Source organism: Blennius ocellaris (genome assembly GCF_963422515.1).
Source record: "Blennius ocellaris genome assembly, chromosome: 5".
Taxonomy (NCBI): Eukaryota; Metazoa; Chordata; class Actinopteri; order Blenniiformes; family Blenniidae; genus Blennius; species Blennius ocellaris.
Window position 1 is genome coordinate 29621737 of NC_137654.1, and position 19564 is coordinate 29641300.

Sequence of the window (19564 nt, forward strand, 5' to 3'; positions counted from 1 at the left end):
AGCCCCACACCATTGGGAGCACAGACGGCAGAGGAGTGAACTATCTTGGCGCGTGTCTTCGGTCGATGCCGCTCGGCGCGTGCCGGCCGGACTCGGGCGGAGTCGGCGGTACTCGGGCGGAGTCGGGCAGAGTCGGGTGGGCCGGTGGTTCTCAGAGCAGCGTGGTTCATCCTGTGACTGACTGACACCCGCCGGGGTAAAAAAAAAAAAGTTACATAGAGTTCGCCGACACACTGCCAACATGTCCGGAGATGACGAGACGCAGGAGCAGACCATCGCCGACGACCTTGTGGTCACGAAGTACAAGATGGGCGCGGAGATCGCGAACCGTGAGTCTTAAAACGCGCCTCGTCTCGGTGGAAGTGTGCGGGAGCCGTGTGGCGTACAGCTAGCAGCAGCGGCTAGTCCTCCCCGGGCAGCTGCCGTGCCATGTGCCGCAGCGGGGCCACCGGAGCCGGCTCCCGGCGCAAAGGAGGCCCTAAATTTGACGCCGACACAACGCGGACGTCGCAAATACTCCGGTAGAAACCCTCCTCGTGGTGGTTGCTGCGCGTGAATGGCCACGTCGCTGTGACGGTTAGCCCCGGTGAGCTAGCAGGCTAACTAGCAGGCGTTAGCAGCGGAGCGCTAACAGATAACAATGACAAAGTGTGGGAGTGAAAGGCAACGCGTGTCCGTGTTAATCTGAGGAGGGTTTTATTAAACGTTCACCTGCAGCCTCTGAACACCTGCGCAAATAAAACGATCGCGCACGTTTACGTGAAGAAAAGACGCCCGATCGTGGTGTGAGTTAAGGTCATGATTGTAGTAGTACGAGGGAACCTGCTCAACGAAGTTAGGTGACATCTGATATAACCTAATAATAGTATGTTTATATACCACCTATATGTCGACATCTATTACCATAAACTACCTCTCATAAAGCTCAACTGTGAGTATTTCGATTATTAGATGCTAGGAAAGGCCACACGTGCATATCAGCATCTTATAAACACTTTACATGTTGCCTCAAATACAATTCATAGCTCGTCATTATCATTTCAATTACTTACAATCTACAGGCCTTATGTTGGAATATGTAGCCTTGCATAAAACTTAAAATGCAGATAATCTGTTGTAATTTCCACCTATAAACAATGTGTTTGCCTTTAAAGATGAATAAATATAATCACTGAAGTTGCAGGAATTACAAGAAGCGTGTTCAAAACAGTTGGACTGTCTAATTCAGCTCTGTTGATCGTCTAATGCTTACTTTTTACAGATCTATTGTATATATTTTTATCTTTTTATTTAAAGAGACGTGGAGCCTATATATGACGGCTCCTCATCTCAGCCCAGTCTTCGTTAATCCATGAATTAAAATAATAAGTATTATTAGTGTAGTATATATAATTCTGCAATTTTGAAGCCTTCGATAAACAACTCGCCACAGTTGATTTTGATAGTTTTTTTTTTGCCCCTGACCTGTGGTATTGCCCTCCCTGGGGCTTCCTATCTCGCCCCCCCCAGAGGCCCTAAAGACGGTGGTGGCAGCGGCCGCAGTCGGAACATCGGCGCTCAGCCTCTGTCAAAAGGGAGACGCCTTCATCGCGGCCGAAACTGGGAAAATCTTCAAGAAGGAAAAAGACATGAAGAAAGGTGAGTCCTCGCTTTCTTTCTCCACACGTTTCATCAGTCGCCGTCGCTGACTCAGCACCACCTCCTACCTCTCTCTCACTCGCTCTCTTTCTCTCACAGGTATCGCTTTCCCTACTTGTGTGTCAGTGAACAACTGCGTCTGCCATTACTCTCCTTTGAAGAGCGACCCCGACGTGGTCCTGAAGGACGGCGACCTCGTCAAAATGTGAGCTGCTGCTCCTCCTGTCTGGCCTCTGAAACGTTCGCACTGTGTGGTGGAAGTGCCCCAAATCAAATCCAGTCCACTTTCTGATGTGCCCCTTCAATCATCTGCGATGAGACGGGCGTCCCAATTCTGCCCGATCGGATCTAAACCTCCACAGTGCGAACGTGGCCTAAGAGGATGTGGTTTTAAATCCGTGAAAGCTCCGTTTGCCTCATGGTTTCTCTCCTCTGCAGCGATCTGGGCGTGCATGTCGACGGCTTCATCTCAAATGTGGCTCACAGCTTCGTTGTTGGAGTGACCAAGGTATGTCTTCGCGTCGCGGTAATCACATGGGCTGCTTTAACCTTCGCCAGAAACTTTTATCGGGCACTGAAAGTTGAAGTGATCGCAGTGAATCCAGGCAGGGTCGGGTTCGTACTTCACAGCGTTGAAATCCTGAAGGTTGAAGCTTCCGTTTCAACTTTTGTCGTGTCTATAAATGCTGTTTGGCTCCAGTCACACCCACAGCGTCCCGGAGAATTCTCGCCTGAAGCGTAGCTGGGTTCTTAGTCGTGGGAGGAAAAGACGGTCACTAAGAGAAATGCTTTTATAATGGGAAAACTTTTCCGTGCAGCTTTTCATCCCCGGACTTGACCTTTGTGTTTAAAATTCAAGCATCCCATTTATGACTCTTAACAGGAAAGTTAGAAAGCCTCTGAGAATTTTTGAACAATTCCTCATTAATTCAATTCCAAACGCTGCAACTTAATACAGCATTTAGGATGCATTAAATTATTTTGGTACATCTGGAGCTTGTTCAGATCATTTTAATTATAACAACAGGGGTCAGTTGGCTGATGATACAGCCTCACGCGTCCTTTGTCCGTCTTCAACTGTCTCGTCCGTCTCTGCAGGAAAACCCGCTGACCGGACGGAAGGCCGACGTCATCAAGGCGGCTCACCTCTGTGCCGAAGCGGCTCTCCGGCTCGTGAAGCCCGGAAACCAGGTAAGCCGCCGCCGCCTCCTCCAGCAGCTGGATGGCGTCGCATCCGCTCACGTGTGCGTCTCTCCTCCTGCCAGAACTCGCAGGTCACGGACGCCTGGAACAAGATCGCAAAGTCGTTCAAGTGCTCTCCGATCGAGGGTGCGTTTGTCCCGCCGCCGACCCGTAGTGTCGTTTCTGACTCGCTCCGCTTCATTTTACTGCTTCCGTGTGCGCAGGCATGCTGTCCCATCAGCTCAAGCAGCACGTGATCGACGGGGAGAAAACCATCATCCAAAACCCAACGGACCAGCAGAAGTGAGTTGGCATCATCCCATCGCTCACCGCTGTGCTCCTCCCCCCCCTCTTATGACCCTCCCCCGTCATCATATTATTGTTTTTTTTTTTTACAGAAAAGACCACGAGAAGGCGGAGTTCGAAGTGCACGAGGTGTACGCCGTGGATGTGCTGATCAGCACCGGGGAGGGGAAGGTGAGACGCGTCGACACGATCCTGCTCCTTTTTTTCTTTTTGCGGGAGGGGGAGGGGAAAAAAAAGAAGAAGAAGAATCCCGCAGGTTGACGGTTCTGTGTGTTCGGTGTGTGACTCAGGCCAAGGACGGCGGTCAGAGGACCACGGTTTACAAGCGGGAGCCCAGCAAGGTGTACGGCCTGAAGATGAAGACGTCCCGGGCGTTCTTCAGCGAGGTGGAGAGGCGCTTCGACGCCATGCCCTTCACTCTGAGGTAGCTTCTCATTTTCTCATCGTCCGAGGGTCCCTCCGCTCTTTAATCTGGTCGTGCACCTAAAGTTTATGGTAAAAATTCAAGTTAAGATTGGGAACTTGTTTTTCTCCTTCCTCGTCTCTTCAGAGCTTTTGAGGATGAAGCCAAGGCCAGGCTGGGTGTGGTGGAATGTGCCAAACATGAGCTGCTGCAGCCGTTCAGCGTGCTGCACGAGAAGGAAGGTGAGAGGGGCGTGAAGCCCGGCCTTTCATTCATCCACATTTAACCCCCCCCCCCTCCGCCGACCCTCTTCTTGCGATTCGTGTCGCTGACGTCGCCCCCTCTCCTCGTCCAGGTGAATTCGTGGCCCAGTTCAAGTTCACCGTGCTGCTCATGGCCAACGGACCTCTGCGAATCACAAACAGCCTTTTCGAGCCCGAACTGTACAAGTCTGAGCACGAGGTGGAGGACGCAGACCTGAAGGTACGGTGGAGGGACTGGACTCGTTCTGTCAACTCTATAACTGCTTTTAGCCGACTTTGCATTTCTGGAAGTCATTGTTTTTTATTTTTTCCCTGAAGGCTTTGCTTCAGAGCTCCGCCAGCCGCAAGACCCAGAAGAAGAAGAAAAAGAAGGTGAGTTACGACAGCGAAAGGGGAGGTTCAGCTCAAGACTGAGTGTTACGGTGCGTCCGGATCATCCCTCCTATCTCCTTTCCTACCCACTTCTCCTTAATCCCAGAAGTGGTTAAGTGATGAGTAACGTTTGAATTCTCAATAAGCTAAGAAAAGGAGGCTCAATGCTTCCTTTTGAACCTCCTTCAGCCGAGGAAACACTGACGCTAGGAAAGGAGGAAGGAGGGACTATAAGTGATGCTTTTCACTCGCGATCATCCCACATGAAGCGCTTCATGTGCGCCTAATGCTTCATGTGAGGAACATTATTTTGGAGAGGATTCATTGTAAGAGTCACATTTTTAACAGATTTTATTGGTTACATTTTTTTTTTTTAAACAATCTTTCAATGGTCTGTTTAGAAATCTGTATTTGCCAATATTTCATCAAGTGTTTGATTAATTTGTTCTCTTGTGCGGTTATTGAGGAAGTAGCTGTGATGTAAACAAAAATTAAAGTGTGTACTTCCTCCTAAATCTTTTTCAAACAGGCGACACAACAATATGCTTGTGTTTCATTTTCCTATCTATTGGAACAATTATTTTCTTTTGCTCTAAAATCAACAAGAAATAAAAGCAGCCAGTGATTCACGTCTTCTGGTTACCATGGCAACTGGTGGTTGCTCATGAGTTGCAGCCAGAAAAATGTGTAGGAACCATAAAGTGAATAGCTGAATGAGGAATAGTTCAACTTTTGTCTGTTTGTGGTGAGTTTCATTAATAATGTATAATTAAATGCAGGATTTTCTTTCAGGTAATTTAAAACTTTGTGAGCAAAATAAAAAAAATAAAAAAACAATTGTTCTCAACACGCACGCTGACCTCCGTCTCTCCTCCCTCAAAAGGCCTCAAAGACGGTGGAGAACGCCACGGGACAGGCGGCGGAGACCGAAGCTGCAGAATAGATTCTTCTTTCCTCCAATAAATTGTGGCCGACAACTGACGACCCAAAGAACAGACGTCGCAAATCTTTTCTTCTGTCCCGGCTGTCCTGAGGCACTTGTGGTCAAAACCGCTGTGAATACCTCTGAATCTAACTGATGTCAGTCTGGGATGATGCTGCTCCTAAATTCCACAACTCCACCTTTAACACACACACACACCTAGTAAATTGTTCTCTCCTTGAGGCAACCCTGGATTCCTAACTGGTCACAATTCCATCACAAAAGAGGCCATTTCTTCTTTTTTTTTGTTTTGTATGGCCGCCACAGCCTCCCATTCATTGGCTGTAGTGGCAGATGTGGAAAATAAAATGAGTTTGACAGAGCGGCCCGGGGCGACGAACGCACAATACTGTGTCTGTGTAACCGCGTGGCGTTTAGATAACCCGACGCCTTCTGACAGTGTGGAACATCTCATTTGAGCCCCGGGTGTCATAAAGCAGGTGGAAAAAGCACGAGTCTTATTACTGTTGAATTCACCTTAATTACCACATTTCTTCCGCTCCTGTTTAGGTTTGTGCACTAGTTCATTGTGTGTGTGCTACTAGGCAACTGTTGTAGATTACTCGACTAACGATTTCTAAAACGGACATTTTAGGACCTACTGCTTGAGTAATTTAACAAGTTTAAAAAAGAAAAAAACAACAACTTTGTTCTCGGTTGTGGAAGGTTTCCTGCCAAGGGTTCAGCATCAAGTCTTGCGATGCCACGCTGAGTCTGACAGTCTGTGTTTACATAAGATCTCCATACCTGGTAAAATATATGGATGCTTTTGTAAAACAAACCCCAGTTTCAGAGACTATTTTTGGAAACATTAAAAAACCACCTGACATCATCCGTGTTGGTTTGTTTCTGGTTCAGATGATGGTTGAAACGTGCTCCGGTGGTTTGCACACCCCACCTCACTATGAAATGATGGAGCGAGCGGTGATCAGACTACATGGATGTGCTCGTGAGGTTAACGGGTGACTTAAGTTCACCGCCGGGATGATTGTGTCTCCATGTTTACCCTTTAATGCACTGGTGAACTTTGCACCCCGTTTTTTTTTCTTTTTTGGCGATTTCAACAAGTAATGCTTAAATAGATTCAACTGTGATCTGGATGAATCGGGTATAAGAAATGATCAAATGTTATTTATATAGCACAATATACAACAGTTATCTCAAGGCATGTTTACAGGGAAAAAATTCCACATGAACAAGCTACTTCGTGGAGTAGAAGGAAAAAAAGTAGAAGGAAAAAAACAAAACATTGTTTTACTCCTTTGACGTATGGATTCAAGCAAACTCTAGTAAAGTAGAATTGTAGGCGTTGGTAACTTAATTTATATTTTGTTTTTGTTAAATCTAAGTGATCAACTCTTAGTTTGAATGATTATTTGCGTCCTTATATTGACCCCAAAAAAGGTTTTTGGAAGAAAAATACTAAAGTGTCAGTGCACTACTTTCCTCTCGGTCATTGCAAATATAAAAAGTAAGAAATAAAATGCTATTTGTAATACATATCAGATCTTGGAGGAAAAGTTTATCACAACACTGGTTTCCAAAATCCCTATCAAATTATTTCTCCTGCGGGTTCATTGATATATTGTTTAAATTCCACATTAGATTTATTAAAATATTTTCATTCTCCACGTTGGTGCCATTGTCGTACCTTTGACACAAGTGTCACTTACACTTTGAGTAATTCCTCATTTTCCTTGGGGTATTCTTAAACAATAAACGCCTTTAACATGCGCGGACGATCTACCGTGCCGCATTTCACAGTAGTGAGAAATTCTAAATAATGACAAAAACGCGATACCAACGGTGAAACTACATTGCCTATGCTGAACGGAGCGTCGCTTTTTGAATGACGTCACGCAACCAGATAAATGTGCCGTCGCGTAAATGTGACGTCCTTGGTGTAAACGATTTCCTCGCAGTCGGTGAGTACAGACTTCCCGTACCGAAATCCAACCCAATCCTCGCCTTTTGACATTAATCCGAACAATCTGTAACACCACATTTGTCTTTGCAGGCTTCCTTCGTCGATATGAGGGCCAAGGTCTGTATTTCATGTTTTTTAAATTGGATAAATTCCCTTTCGAGTGACGCTAACATTTGTTAGCTTCACGGCTTTACATGACGGAGCTGATCGGACGAATAGATTTGCAAATGTTGTGTCGTGCAAGTCAATTCAAGTCATTTCACGGTAATATTTATGCTTTAATCAATGTTGTCCTTTTTTCCGTAGTGGAGAAAGAAGCGCATGCGCAGGTAAATGTTTTTCCCACACGTTTTTCCGTATAGTCGTCATAATGTGATCAGTTTTAATAGAATCCTGCATTAAATGTCCTCATCACCTTTTCTTTCTTAACAACTTGATGTGTTGATCACACATTCTCTAGTAAGTCTAGTTCCCAAAGCCAAAACTTGCTGTTTTTATGCATTTTGACTGAAAATGTAAGACACGTTGGTTGTTTTTCGTTCAACCTGACATCAAGGTACCTGAAGGCCGGTGTGGTCAAATCACACAGTGCATTTGAACCTCGTACTGAGTTTTACATTTTTAAGTGAATTAACACCAAATACATATCCAATGGTAAAAGTTAAGATATTCAACAATCTCCCGGAAATGCCTCACAAACGTTTTGCCTTTGTGTTTTCCTGCTGACCGACTTTGTGTTTGTGTCCCAGGCTGAAGCGCAAAAGGAGAAAGATGAGGCAGAGGTCCAAGTAGGCCGTCTCCCCTCCCCGCCGCGGCGCCGACCGTTCAGCGAGGACGAGGACCATCCCGTGTTAAGCGGTGACCTTTGAGGCGCCATTCCACACCTGCTGGACGTCGAGCACTGGGCCTTCCCGGGCCCCGTGTTCCTTATTCCTCAACTTTTCTTCTTTTTCTTTGTTTGTTTATACTGTGATTAAAGGTTTTGGTTTACAAAGTCATGAAAATTGTCACGTTTTACTGTTTTTATGAATCCACTTTTGGTTTGAGTTTTAAGTTGTGACTTGAGTCCTCTTGGATGGACCTGAAAGCTGCAAAAAGACAGGAAAAAAGCTTGTCAAACTCGCCAAAATGAGTTTGAGTCTATAGTGTGAAGTATTTCAGAGTATTCCCGGCTAAATTGCTTAAAGCAGGCTTCCGTAAACGCGCACAATTGGTAGTAATAAATCAAACTCGTGAACACAACTAAGACATGAAAAATAATGTTGAAAGCCAATGACTGATCAGTTGGTAACAATTGCTAAAATTATTCCTGCCATACTTCTGGGAAATTTAAAACCAAATTCCAGGCATTTTCTCCCATTCAAAGCATTTTATCACACGTTTGTGTCAAAGATTGTGACCATTAAATTGTTAGTTACAATCACAGGACGGTCCTTTCTAAAATATCTTAATGTATTTCTGGTGAGCCTGATAAACCTGCAGTTCCCATTGTGTCCAGCAGGTGTCAGTATGAAGCAGTTTTATTCTCCAAAAAAGCGTGAGAAGAAGAAGCTGTTCGAATCAGATCTTAAAGGTGTACAGGAGGATGTTCTTTTTTCGGGTGGATCATCAAGACTATTGGTCCTCCCAATTGTCAATCATTCTGGCGATATATTACGTAAGGCCGTCGTACGTGCTCGTCCCGAGGTAGCGTGGATCTATTAGTTTTCATTTTCTGCGCATGCGCGATTTCCGGTGTTTTTGGTGAGCCTTCAGCTAGCTCGCAGTTCTCACCGGGTACTTTGAACATGGCAGAGGGTCGCAAGAGAAAAAGTGTCTTCGAAGTGTATGAGAAGAAGAGAAAGGCTTCGGAAGAGAGAAACAAGACCAGAGTGTTTTTGGGAGATTCTTTCACACGATGGCGTGCGCTGAAAGCCCAGGTTGGGCTTCCCACTGATGCTTCAGTCGCCAAGTTTCTACTCGACAGGTGAAGTTTGGCATTCTATTTGGAGAAATCCATTTCAAATCACTTCCAGTAAAAGTTACCTACGTCTATATTGTAACTTTCCAGGGTTGATTAGTTTGTTTTGTAATTTGCATCGTCAGTAGTTATTACGGCTTGTGTGAGCGATGCCGACTTGTGACTTGTAAACAGAGCGTGCACGAGGAGAACTGGGCTCGTGCATGTCTCTCGCACACGTTTTAGTAGGCGTTCATATCTATGATCTGAATTTTGCAGGACTCCACCTGTTGTCGAGTCTCCCAGAGGGAATATTGAACCTCCTGCAGCAACAATGAGTTCAGTTCAGGCTTTGAGAGACTTTATCAACGAGCGACTCGCCGCCGCTGCGGGAGAAATATTCACCTTGTTTCAACAAACTATCGTCCAGTACGAGGAGGAGGTTGTCCGCCAGCACAACGTTCTACAAATCAGCGGAAAACCTGGAATCAGGTTCCACAGAGCAGGTATGTAAAAGTGAGAATGAACACATGATCGGGACTTTTGTTTTGAAGCTCTTAGACAGACAAGAGGCTGCAGTTGTGCTTCGAGGTGAAACAACAGGAGTGAATAAAAGCAGAAACTTTCAGCATTAAAACAGAGGATCTGTCTCAGAAACGAAGGAAACGGTGTTTGTGCTGTTTGTGAATGGAGGAAATGGTTTATTGATGCTCAGTCTGAGCTAACATGTGGTTAGTGCAGCATTTACGGTCCATGTTTATAATAGACGTGAAGGTAAAGCTGGAATAATAATGCTGCGTTCAAGTGTTGCTGTGAAAATAAATATTCCTGCACCAGGTCACACTGGAAACTTCCCACTGACGTTTCAGAACTCAGAGAAGCTTTTGATGCAGCCACACGTTTTTCTCCTTTTATTTTTTTTTTAAACCACACGGCGACTGTCACACTCGTTGTCTCTGAATGTTTGTATTTTACCTGCAGCCTGTCTCGTCTCATCCATCCATCAGTGTAAAACATTCCCCTCCATCACACCTTGACTTTTGTCTGGTTTCCCTCCAGAGGGTCCACAGCGACACGCTGGTCAGCAGAAGACGAGCTCCAGTCTGCAGCAGGAGGAAAGTGAAGCTCCAGCCATTAAAGAGGAGGAGGGTCGGGTGGAGGAGACTGTTGCTGATGGTGAACGTGACGATTCCCTCCACTCTGTGAGAGACTGGACCAGCCAGCGACTCGCTGCTGCTGCCCTGGAAATATTCACCCTGTTTGAACAAACTGTCGTCCAGTGCGAGGAGGAGATTCACCGTCCAACTGGTGCGTAAACGTGTGAATGAACACATGAATGTGACGGGTGGAGGACAAGCAGAATGTTTCATTATCACTCCATCTCAGGCCGCCTGGTAAACAGTTAACAGAATATTGTTCCAGTATGAGAGAAGATCAGTGGAAATACCAGCGAGAAAAAGTTCTTGTTAATCCAGCAGCTGAAGAAGCTCATCAAGCCGTCATGACTCTTCACTATCTTAGAACATTTGAATAAAAGTTTAATTTCACTGCTTGAATATACGTTTTATTTTGTTTTGTTTTTAAAGCTGGAAGTGTAGAAGTAATGTAACTAACCTGTAATCTGCTACTATTTTGTCCTTCCAGAGCTCCGACAGCATCATGACTGTGGGGAGGAGCAGCTCTTTAAACAGGAAACTAACTACTGTGGAGAACCTCAAGAACCAGAACCTCCACAGATCAAAGAAGAACCAGTAGAACCAGAACCACAGATCAAAGAAGAACCAGGAGAACCGGAACCTCCACAGATCAAAGAACCACCACCAGAACCTCCACAGATCAAAGAAGAACCAGAACTCTACCATGTGACTGAACATCTGGACTCGGAACCAACTAGAAATGTAGAACTGAAAGAATTCAGCATAGTTCTTGGTGACCATGAGGACGAAGTTCCAGAGTCGGAGAACCAGGCTGAAGGTGAAAAGCTTCTTTGTGAGGAAGCATCTGGTGAAATTGTCTGTAAGAAACGTAAATTAAGTCAGAAGTTAAGACCCGTCACTGAGAAGAAGAAAATCCTTTGTGAAATCTGTGGTAAAGGTTTCAACGCACAGTACTTTATTGCGTCACATGAGGTCTCACACAGGTGAGAAGCCGTATTCTTGTGACACGTGTGGGAAAAGTTTCAGTCGGAACAGTCATTTGTTGATCCACATGACAACTCACACAGGTAAGAGGTCGTATTCTTGTGACACGTGTGGGAAAAGTTTCCAACTGAAGTGTGTTTTCTTGCTTCACACGAGAACTCACACGGGTGAGAGGCCGTATTCTTGTGACACATGTGGGAAAAAATTCACTCATAACAGTAATTTGTTACGTCACACGAGAACTCACACAGGTGAGAAGCCATAGTCTTGTGAAACCTCAATATTTCAGTTGGCACAGTACTTTATTGTCTTACTTTATCATTTCCTTTGCAATCCTAAATAAAGCTCCTGTGTGCGTTGGAACCCCGACTCCTCATCTTTGACTCTGTCTCACAAAATTCCACATCAGTCTCAATAACTGCTCTTGTGCCCTTGAGCATCAATTAAAGCTCGACAACAACATCTCCTGCTAATCATGCTTTTCAGTATCGTCCTGGAATTTAACCAGAAAGCTGAATGTCCCAAACTCTGTGACATGTGTAATGTGTCTGGAAACTGATCACATCCATCAAAACATGTCATCCATTCCTCAAACTAAAGGTTTTATTTCAAACAATCGACTAAAACATACAATAAAGATGCTCTGGTGTTCATCTAAACATGTTTATTGTTGCACACCAGGACGTCACATGACACATTACATTTCTTCTATTCCTCAAATCCAAGTTATTCTACCTGCCGTCTCTTTAATGAGCTGTTAGCAGGGAAGACAATTTTAATGAGGCAGTCAGAAACACACAAGACGTGTAAAATCACGAATAGCTGTTTTGTGGATGAGCTGACAGTGATCGGTTGGTAACAATTGCCTAAAATATTCCTGGCTTCTTTCTGGAAAATGTACAAAAAATCAGTAATTCCAGGCATTTTCTCTCTATCAAAATGTTTAATCACATGTTTGTGTCAAAGATTATGACGATAAAATTGATAACTGTTCAAATCACAGGACAATCCATTCTAAAAGATCTTCTATTTCAATTGAGGCTCGTAACCTGCAGTTCCCGCTTTGTCCAGTAGGTGTCAGCATGACGCCGAATGTTGTTTGTTTCCCTCCATAAAAGCGAGAGAAGAAGAAGCTTTGAAGGCCATTTGAATCTCGCAGGACTCCACCTGTTGTCGAGTCTCCCAGAGGGAATATTGAACCTCCTGCAGCAACAATGAGTTCAGTTCAGGCTTTGAGAGACTTTATCAACGAGCGACTCGCCGCCGCTGCGGGAGAAATATTCACCTTATTTCAACAAACTATCGTCCAGTACGAGGAGGAGATTGATCATCAACGCAAACTTCTGCAAATCAGCGGAAAACCTGGAATCAAGTTCCATAAAACAGGTGTGTAAAGGTCTGAATGAACACATGAATGTGACTGGTGGAGCTCTCCACCGTTATGGCGGATGAGTTTTTTTTTTTTTAATGACATTTTATGTTCGCTTTGGTGAATCAAGACGTGTTTGCAAGGAGAAAATATTATGTAATTTATAGTTCTGACCACCTGTTGGAGGGTCAAAGAGAGTTGATGGAACTAGTTCTACTTTTTTTGCCACATGGACCCAATAAAGTTTTTGATGTTTTTTGAATAGTCGTTTCCTGAGAACATTTAAAAGCAGAATGTTTCATTATCACTCCATCTCAGACCGCCTGGTAAACAGTTAACAGAATATTGTTCCAGTATGAGAGAAGATCAGTGGAAATGCCAGCGAGAAAAAGTTCTTGTTAATCCAGCAGCTGAAGAAGCTCATCAAGCCGTCATGTAACGACTCTTCTCTATCTTAGAACATTTGAATAAAAGTTTAATTTCACTGCTTGAATATAAGTTTTATTTTGTTTTGTTTTTAAAGCTGGAAGTGTAGAAGTAATGTAACTAACCTGTAATCTGCTACTATTTTGTCCCTCCAGAGCTCCGACAGCATCATGACTGTGGGGAGGAGCAGCTCTTTAAACAGGAAACAAACTACTGTGGAGAACCTCAAGAACCAGAACCTCCACAGATCAAAGAAGAACCAGTAGAACCAGAAACTCCACAGATCAAAGAAGAACCAGGAGAACCACAACCTCCTCCACAGATCAAAGAAGAACCAGGAGAACCACCAGAACCTCCACAGATCAAAGAAGAACCAGAACCTCCTCAGATTGAGGAGCAGCAGGAACCCAGTAGCAGCCAGGAGGGAGAGCAGCTTCTACTGAGGGTTGAAGGTGGTTCCTTCAGGGTTCCTTCTATTGAGGAGCAAAGTTCCCTGAATGAACCAGAAGAAGAACCGGACACTGAGCAGCTCCTCTCTCATGACTCTGAAGTCCATCATGTGACAAAACATGTGGACTCGGAACCAACTAGAAATGTAGAACTGAAAGAATTCAGCATAGTTCTTGGTGCCCGTGTGGACAAGGTTCCTGAGTTGGAGAACCAGGCTGAAGGTGAAAAGCTTCTTTGTGAGGAAACATCTGGTGAAATTGTCTGTAAGAAACGTAAATTAAGTCAGAAGTTAAGACCCGTCACTGAGAAGAAGAAAATCCTTTGTAAAATCTGTGGTAAAGGTTTCAACGCAGATAATACTTTATTGTGTCACATGAGGTCTCACACAGGTGAGAAGCCGTATTCTTGTGACACGTGTGGGAAAAAATTCAATCGGAACAGTCATTTGTTGATCCACATGAGAACTCACACAGGTGAGAAGCCGTATTCTTGTGATACGTGTGGGAAAAAATTCAGTCGGAACAGTCATATGTTGCGTCACATGAAAACTCACACAGGTGAGAAGCCATATTCTTGTGACACGTGTGGGAAAAGTTTCCAACTGAAGTGTATTTTCTCGCTTCACATGAAAACTCACACGGGTGAGAGGCCGTATTCTTGTGATACGTGTGGGAAGAAATTCAGTCGGAACAGTCATATGTTGCGTCACATGAAAACTCACACAGGTGAGAAGCCTTATTCTTGTGACACGTGTGGGAAAAGTTTCAGTCGGAACGGTACTTTGTTGATCCACATGAGAACTCACACAAGTGAGAGGCCATATTCTTGTGACACGTGTGGGAAAAGTTTCCAATTGAAGGGTTCTTTCTCGCATCACATGAAAACTCACACAGGTGAGAAGCCATATTCTTGTAACACGTGTGGGAAAAGTTTCAGTCGGAACGGTACTTTGTTGATCCACATGAGAACTCACACAAGTGAGAGGCCATATTCTTGTGACACGTGTGGGAAAAGTTTCCAACTGAAGGGTTCTTTCTCGCGTCACACGAGAAGTCACACAGGTGAGAAGCCGTAGTCTTGTGAAACCTAAACATTTCAGTTGGCACAGTACTTTATTGTCTTACTTTATAATTTCCTTTGCAATCCTAAATAAAGCTCCTGTGTGTGTTGGAACCCCGACTCCTCATCTTTTGACTCCGTCTCACAAAATTCCACATCAGTCTCAATAACTGCTCTTGTGCCCTTGAGCATCAATTAAAGCTCGACAACAACATCTCCTGCTAATCATGCTTTTCAGTATCGTCCTGGAATTTAACCAGAAAGCTGAATGTCCCAAACTGTTTGTGACATGTGTAATGTGTCTGGAAACTGATCACATCAAAACATGTCATCCATTCCTCAAACTAAAGGTTTTATTTCAAACAATCGACTAAAACATACAATAAAGATGCTCTGGTGTTCATCTAAACATGTTTATTGTTGCACACCAGGACGTCACATGACACATTACGTTTCTTCTATTCCTCAAATCCAAGTTATTCTACCTGCCGTGTGTTTAATGAGCTGTAAACAGGGAAGACAATTTTAATGAGGCAGTCAGAAACAGACAAGTCGTGGAAAATCATTAATAATTGATTTTGTGGATGAGCTGACAGTGATCGGTTGGTAATGATTACCGGCTTCTTTTTGGAAAATGTACAACCAATCAGAAATTTCAGTCATTGTCTCTCATTCAAAACATTTGATCACATGTTTAAGTGTCAAAGATTATTATCTTGATATTAATAGTTGTGAAAATCACAGGACAGTCCATTCTAAAAGATATTTTATATCACTTGAGACTCCGAGCCTGCAGTTCTCGTTGTGTCCAGCAGGTGTCAGTATGAAGCTGAATACTGTTTGTTTTAAGGAGGAAAGGAGAGTCCTCCTCTCTGATTCATAAATCTATGTTTGTGTAGTTCCATCCTCTTTCTCAGCCGCAAATTGGTGAGGCACGGCCGTCCTGCATGAGATGATCATGTGGTGAGAATGTCTTTGTTTAATAAATAATTAAACGTAATAAAACTCTCAGGTCCGTTGTTTCCACAGTCAGACACAGTTGTGGAACATGCAGAATCTAGAAAATAGAGATGACACTTGGGGGAGAAAAAACGAGGGGAAATCTGGAATATGGATTAAGATCATGGAAGAGTGGCAGGGCAGATGGAGAGTGGGTTTTTATTTAATTTAATGAACACTGTGAAATCACCACTTCACACATTAGGAAAGTCTCGGAAAGAACAGACAGGCTGTAATAGAATCATGTTGGTGCACACAAATGTAAACAGTACAGTTAATAGGGAAACACGAGGCAGGGTTATGTGAACAATGTTGAACTGAAGAGACAGTTGTCCATGTTTTATTTAATTATCAAAGTTATAATGAAGAAAGGGCAGTTCTGGCAGCTGAATTGATAAAGGAAGGAGGAGAAGAATTGATAAATAACAGTGTTGTCCACCGTTCGACACCTCTGGTCACATTCCTCATACAAACAGGGTTAATAAATAGGATTTAGGTGTTACACTCTGGTCACACTCCTGATCGATAGGGGGCGATAATGCTCCATGTAATGGTTGCGGGAAAATCGCGGTTAAAAAAAACAACGAAGAAGAAAAAGATGCCGAGTAACAAGAAGAAGAAGAAGAAGAAGAAGAAGAAGATGAAAACAATCTCGTATGATTCTACGTTGTGTTGTCGAGTCTCCCAGAGGAAATATTGAACCTCCTGCAGCAGCAATGAGTTCAGTTCAGGCTTTGAGAGACTTTATCAACGAGCGACTCGCCGCCGCTGCGGGAGAAATATTCGCCTTGTTTCAACAAACTATCGTCCAGTTCCAGGAGGAGGTTGTCCGCCAGCAGAAAGTTCTACAAATCAGTGGAAAACCTGGAATCAGGTTCCACAGAGCAGGTATGGAAAAGTGAGAATGAACACATGAACGTGACTCGTGGAGGATCGGGACTTTTGTTTTGAAGCTCTTCGACAGACAAGAGGCTGCAGTTGTGCTTCGAGGTGAAACAACAGGAGTGAATTAAAGCAGAAACTTTCAGCATTAAAACAGAGGATCTGTCTCAGAAGCGAAGGAAACGGTGTTTGTGCTGTTTGTGGATGGAGGAAGTGGTTCATTGATGCTCAGTCTGAGCTAACATGCGGTTTGTGCAGCTTTTACGGTCCGTGTTTATAATAGACATGAATGTAAAGCTGGAAGAATAATGCTGCGTTCAGGTGTTACTGGGAAAATAAATAAGCCTGAACCAGGTCACACTGGAAACTTCCCACTGACGTTTCAGAACTCAGAGAAGCTTTTGATGCAGCCACACGTTTTTCTCCTTTTATTTTTTAAACCACACGGCGACCGTCACACTCTTTGTCTCTGAATGTTTGTATTTTACCTGCAGCCTGTCCCGTCTCATCCATCCATCAGTGTAAAACATTCCCCTCCATCACACCAGTGACTTTTGTCTGGTTTCCCTCCAGAGGGTCCACAGCGACACGCTGGTCAGCAGAAGACGAGCTCCAGTCTGCAGCAGGAGGAACGTGAAGCTCCACCCATTAAAGAGGAGGAGGGTCGGGTGGAGGAGACTGTTGCTGATGGTGAACGTGACGATTCCCTCCACTCTGTGAGAGACTGGACCAGCCAGCGACTCGCTGCTGCTGCCCTGGAAATATTCACCCTGTTTGAACAAACTGTCGTCCAGTGCGAGGAGGAGATTCACCGTCCAACTGGTGCGTAAACGTGTGAATGAACACATGAATGTGACGGGTGGAGGACAAGCAGAATGTTTCATTATCACTCCATCTCAGGCCGCCTGGTAAACAGTTAACAGAATATTGTTCCAGTGTGAGAGAAGATCAGTGGAAATACCAGCGAGGAAAAGTTCTTGTTAATCCAGCAGCTGAAGAAGCTCATCAAGCCGTCATGTAACGACTCTTCACTCTCTTAGAACATTTGAATTAAAGTTTAATTTCACTGCTTGAATGTAAGTTTTATTTTGTTTGTTTTTAAAGCTGGAAGTGTAGAAGTAATGTAACTAACCTGTAATCTGCTACTATTTTGTCCCTCCAGAGCTCCGACAGCATCATGACTGTGGGGAGGAGCAGCTCTTTAAACAGGAAACTAACTACTGTGGAGAACCTCAAGAACCAGAACCTCCACAGATCAAAGAAGAACCAGGAGAACCGGAACCTCCACAGATCAAAGAAGAACCAGGAGAACCAGAACCACAGATCAAAGAAGAACCACCAGAACCTCCACAGATCAAAGAAGAACCAGAACTCCACCATGTGACTAAACATCTGGACTCGGAACCAACTAGAAATGTAGAACTGAAAGAATTCAGCATAGTTCTTGGTGACCATGAGGACGAGGTTCCAGAGTCGGAGAACCAGGCTGAAGGTGAAAAGCTTCTTTGTGAGGAAACATCTGGTGAAATTGTCTGTAAGAAACGTAAATTAAGTCAGAAGTTAAGACCCGTCACTGAGAAGAAGAAAATCCTTTGTGAAATCTGTGGTAAAGGTTTCAACGCACATAGTACTTTATTGTGTCACATGAGGTCTCACACAGGTGAGAAGCCGTATTCTTGTGCAACGTGTGGGAAAAGTTTCAGTCGGAACAGTAATTTGTTGCGCCACATGAGAACTCACATGGGTGAGAAGCCGTATTCTTGTGACACGTGTGGGAAAAGTTTCTCCAAACAAAATATTTTGTTGGTTCACATGAGAACCCACACAGGTGAGAAGCCTTATTCTTGTGCAACGTGTGGGAAAAGTTTCAGTTGGAACAATAGTTATTTGCGCCACATGAGAACTCACACGGATGAGAGGCCATATTCTTGTGACACATGTGGGAAAAGTTTCTCCAAACAAAATATTTTGTTGGTTCACATGAGAACCCACACAGGTGAGAAGCCTTATTCTTGTGCAATTTGTGGGAAAAGTTTCTCCAAACAAAGTCTTTTGTTGGTTCACATGAGAACCCACACAGATGAGAAGCCTTATTCTTGTGCCATGTGTGGGAAAAGTTTCAGTTGGAACAGTCATTTGTTGTATCACATGACAACTCACACAGGTGAGAGGCCATATTCTTGTGACACTTGTGGGAAAAGTTTCAGTCGGAACAATAATTTGTCACGCCACATGAGAACTCACACGGGTGAGAAGCCGTATTCTTGTGACACATGTGGGAAAAGTTTCTCCAAACAAAATATTTTGTTGGTTCACATGAGAACCCACACAGGTGAGAAGCCTTTTTCTTGTGCAACGTGTGGGAAAAGTTTCACTCAGAACAATAATTTGTTGCGCCACATGAGAACTCACACGGGTGAGAGGCCGTATTTTTGTGACACATCTGGGAAAAGTTTCTCCAAACAAAATGTTTTGTTGGTTCACATGAGAACCCACACAGGTGAGAAGCCTTATTCTTGTGCAACGTGTGGGAAAAGTTTCAGACAGCACGGTACTTTGTTTCGCCACATGAGAACTCACACAGGTGAGAGGCCATATTCTTGTGGAAATTGTGTGAAAACTTTCAGTGACCTGTCTGCCTTGCAATGTCACATTAAAGCTCACACGGGTGAGAAGCCGTATTCTTGCGAAACATGTGAGGCACGATTTACTAGACGTAGTTCATTGCAGCGCCATTATAAAACTCACAAAGAGACGGAGTCATGAAAGACTCTACATTAGATCTCATTCAGGAAGTCCAGCTGGAGCTCGCCTTTTATTTACTAGATTCTTTTGTACTATCCAGCCTCTTGAGAGCCTTAATATTTTCAATACGTTAAAGATTGTGTCACGGATAGCAGGTAATCTTCAGTGTTTTTCACTTGTTCTTTACAAAGTTTTGGTATTTTTTCTCTTGAAAAAGTAAAAACATCCTTTTGTCTAAATTAAGGTTATTTCATTGTTCCTTTTTTTTTTTTTTTTCAAAATCATCTCGCCAGTGGCACTCATCATAGCTAAATGTAAAAATTTACAGCCAATCCATGTGATCGGTATCGGTGATTGGCAGCAGAAAGCCTGATTGGAGCATCTCTGGTTTGCATGATGTACTGTGGTGGTTGTTGTTACTATATGAACTGATGAAGACTGAGACAGAGAGAGAGAGAGAGAGAGAGGTTGGAGTTGTGTT

At 43.9% G+C, this 19564-nt stretch overlaps 2 protein-coding genes and 2 long non-coding RNA genes across 4 annotated transcripts; all 4 read left to right on the plus strand.

Annotated features, from left to right (window-relative positions):
- Nucleotides 1-109: 109 nt before the first annotated feature.
- LOC308130890 (proliferation-associated protein 2G4-like) lies at nucleotides 110-5978 on the plus strand. Its single transcript, XM_080497400.1, has 13 exons — nucleotides 110-329; nucleotides 1510-1638; nucleotides 1738-1843; nucleotides 2077-2146; nucleotides 2737-2829; nucleotides 2904-2967; nucleotides 3045-3123; nucleotides 3219-3297; nucleotides 3417-3550; nucleotides 3677-3771; nucleotides 3885-4012; nucleotides 4111-4164; nucleotides 5048-5978. Exons 1-13 carry the CDS (start codon nucleotides 242-244, stop codon nucleotides 5105-5107), a joined length of 1179 nt encoding a protein of 392 aa, XP_080353526.1. The 5' UTR covers nucleotides 110-241; the 3' UTR covers nucleotides 5108-5978.
- Nucleotides 5979-7026: 1048 nt separating this feature from the next.
- On the plus strand, nucleotides 7027-8077 carry LOC308130780. The gene is made up of 4 exons (XR_013936640.1): nucleotides 7027-7071; nucleotides 7164-7190; nucleotides 7380-7402; nucleotides 7823-8077. It is a non-coding gene; the product is annotated as an uncharacterized lncRNA (long non-coding RNA).
- Nucleotides 8078-8942: 865 nt separating this feature from the next.
- LOC308129979 (uncharacterized protein) lies at nucleotides 8943-11247 on the plus strand. Its single transcript, XM_080496134.1, has 4 exons — nucleotides 8943-9039; nucleotides 9292-9518; nucleotides 10072-10320; nucleotides 10657-11247. Exons 2-4 carry the CDS (start codon nucleotides 9347-9349, stop codon nucleotides 11154-11156), a joined length of 921 nt encoding a protein of 306 aa, XP_080352260.1. The 5' UTR covers nucleotides 8943-9039; nucleotides 9292-9346; the 3' UTR covers nucleotides 11157-11247.
- Nucleotides 11248-16159: 4912 nt separating this feature from the next.
- Nucleotides 16160-17666, plus strand: LOC308130634. The gene is made up of 3 exons (XR_013936636.1): nucleotides 16160-16344; nucleotides 16912-17160; nucleotides 17501-17666. It is a non-coding gene; the product is annotated as an uncharacterized lncRNA (long non-coding RNA).
- Nucleotides 17667-19564: the final 1898 nt, after the last annotated feature.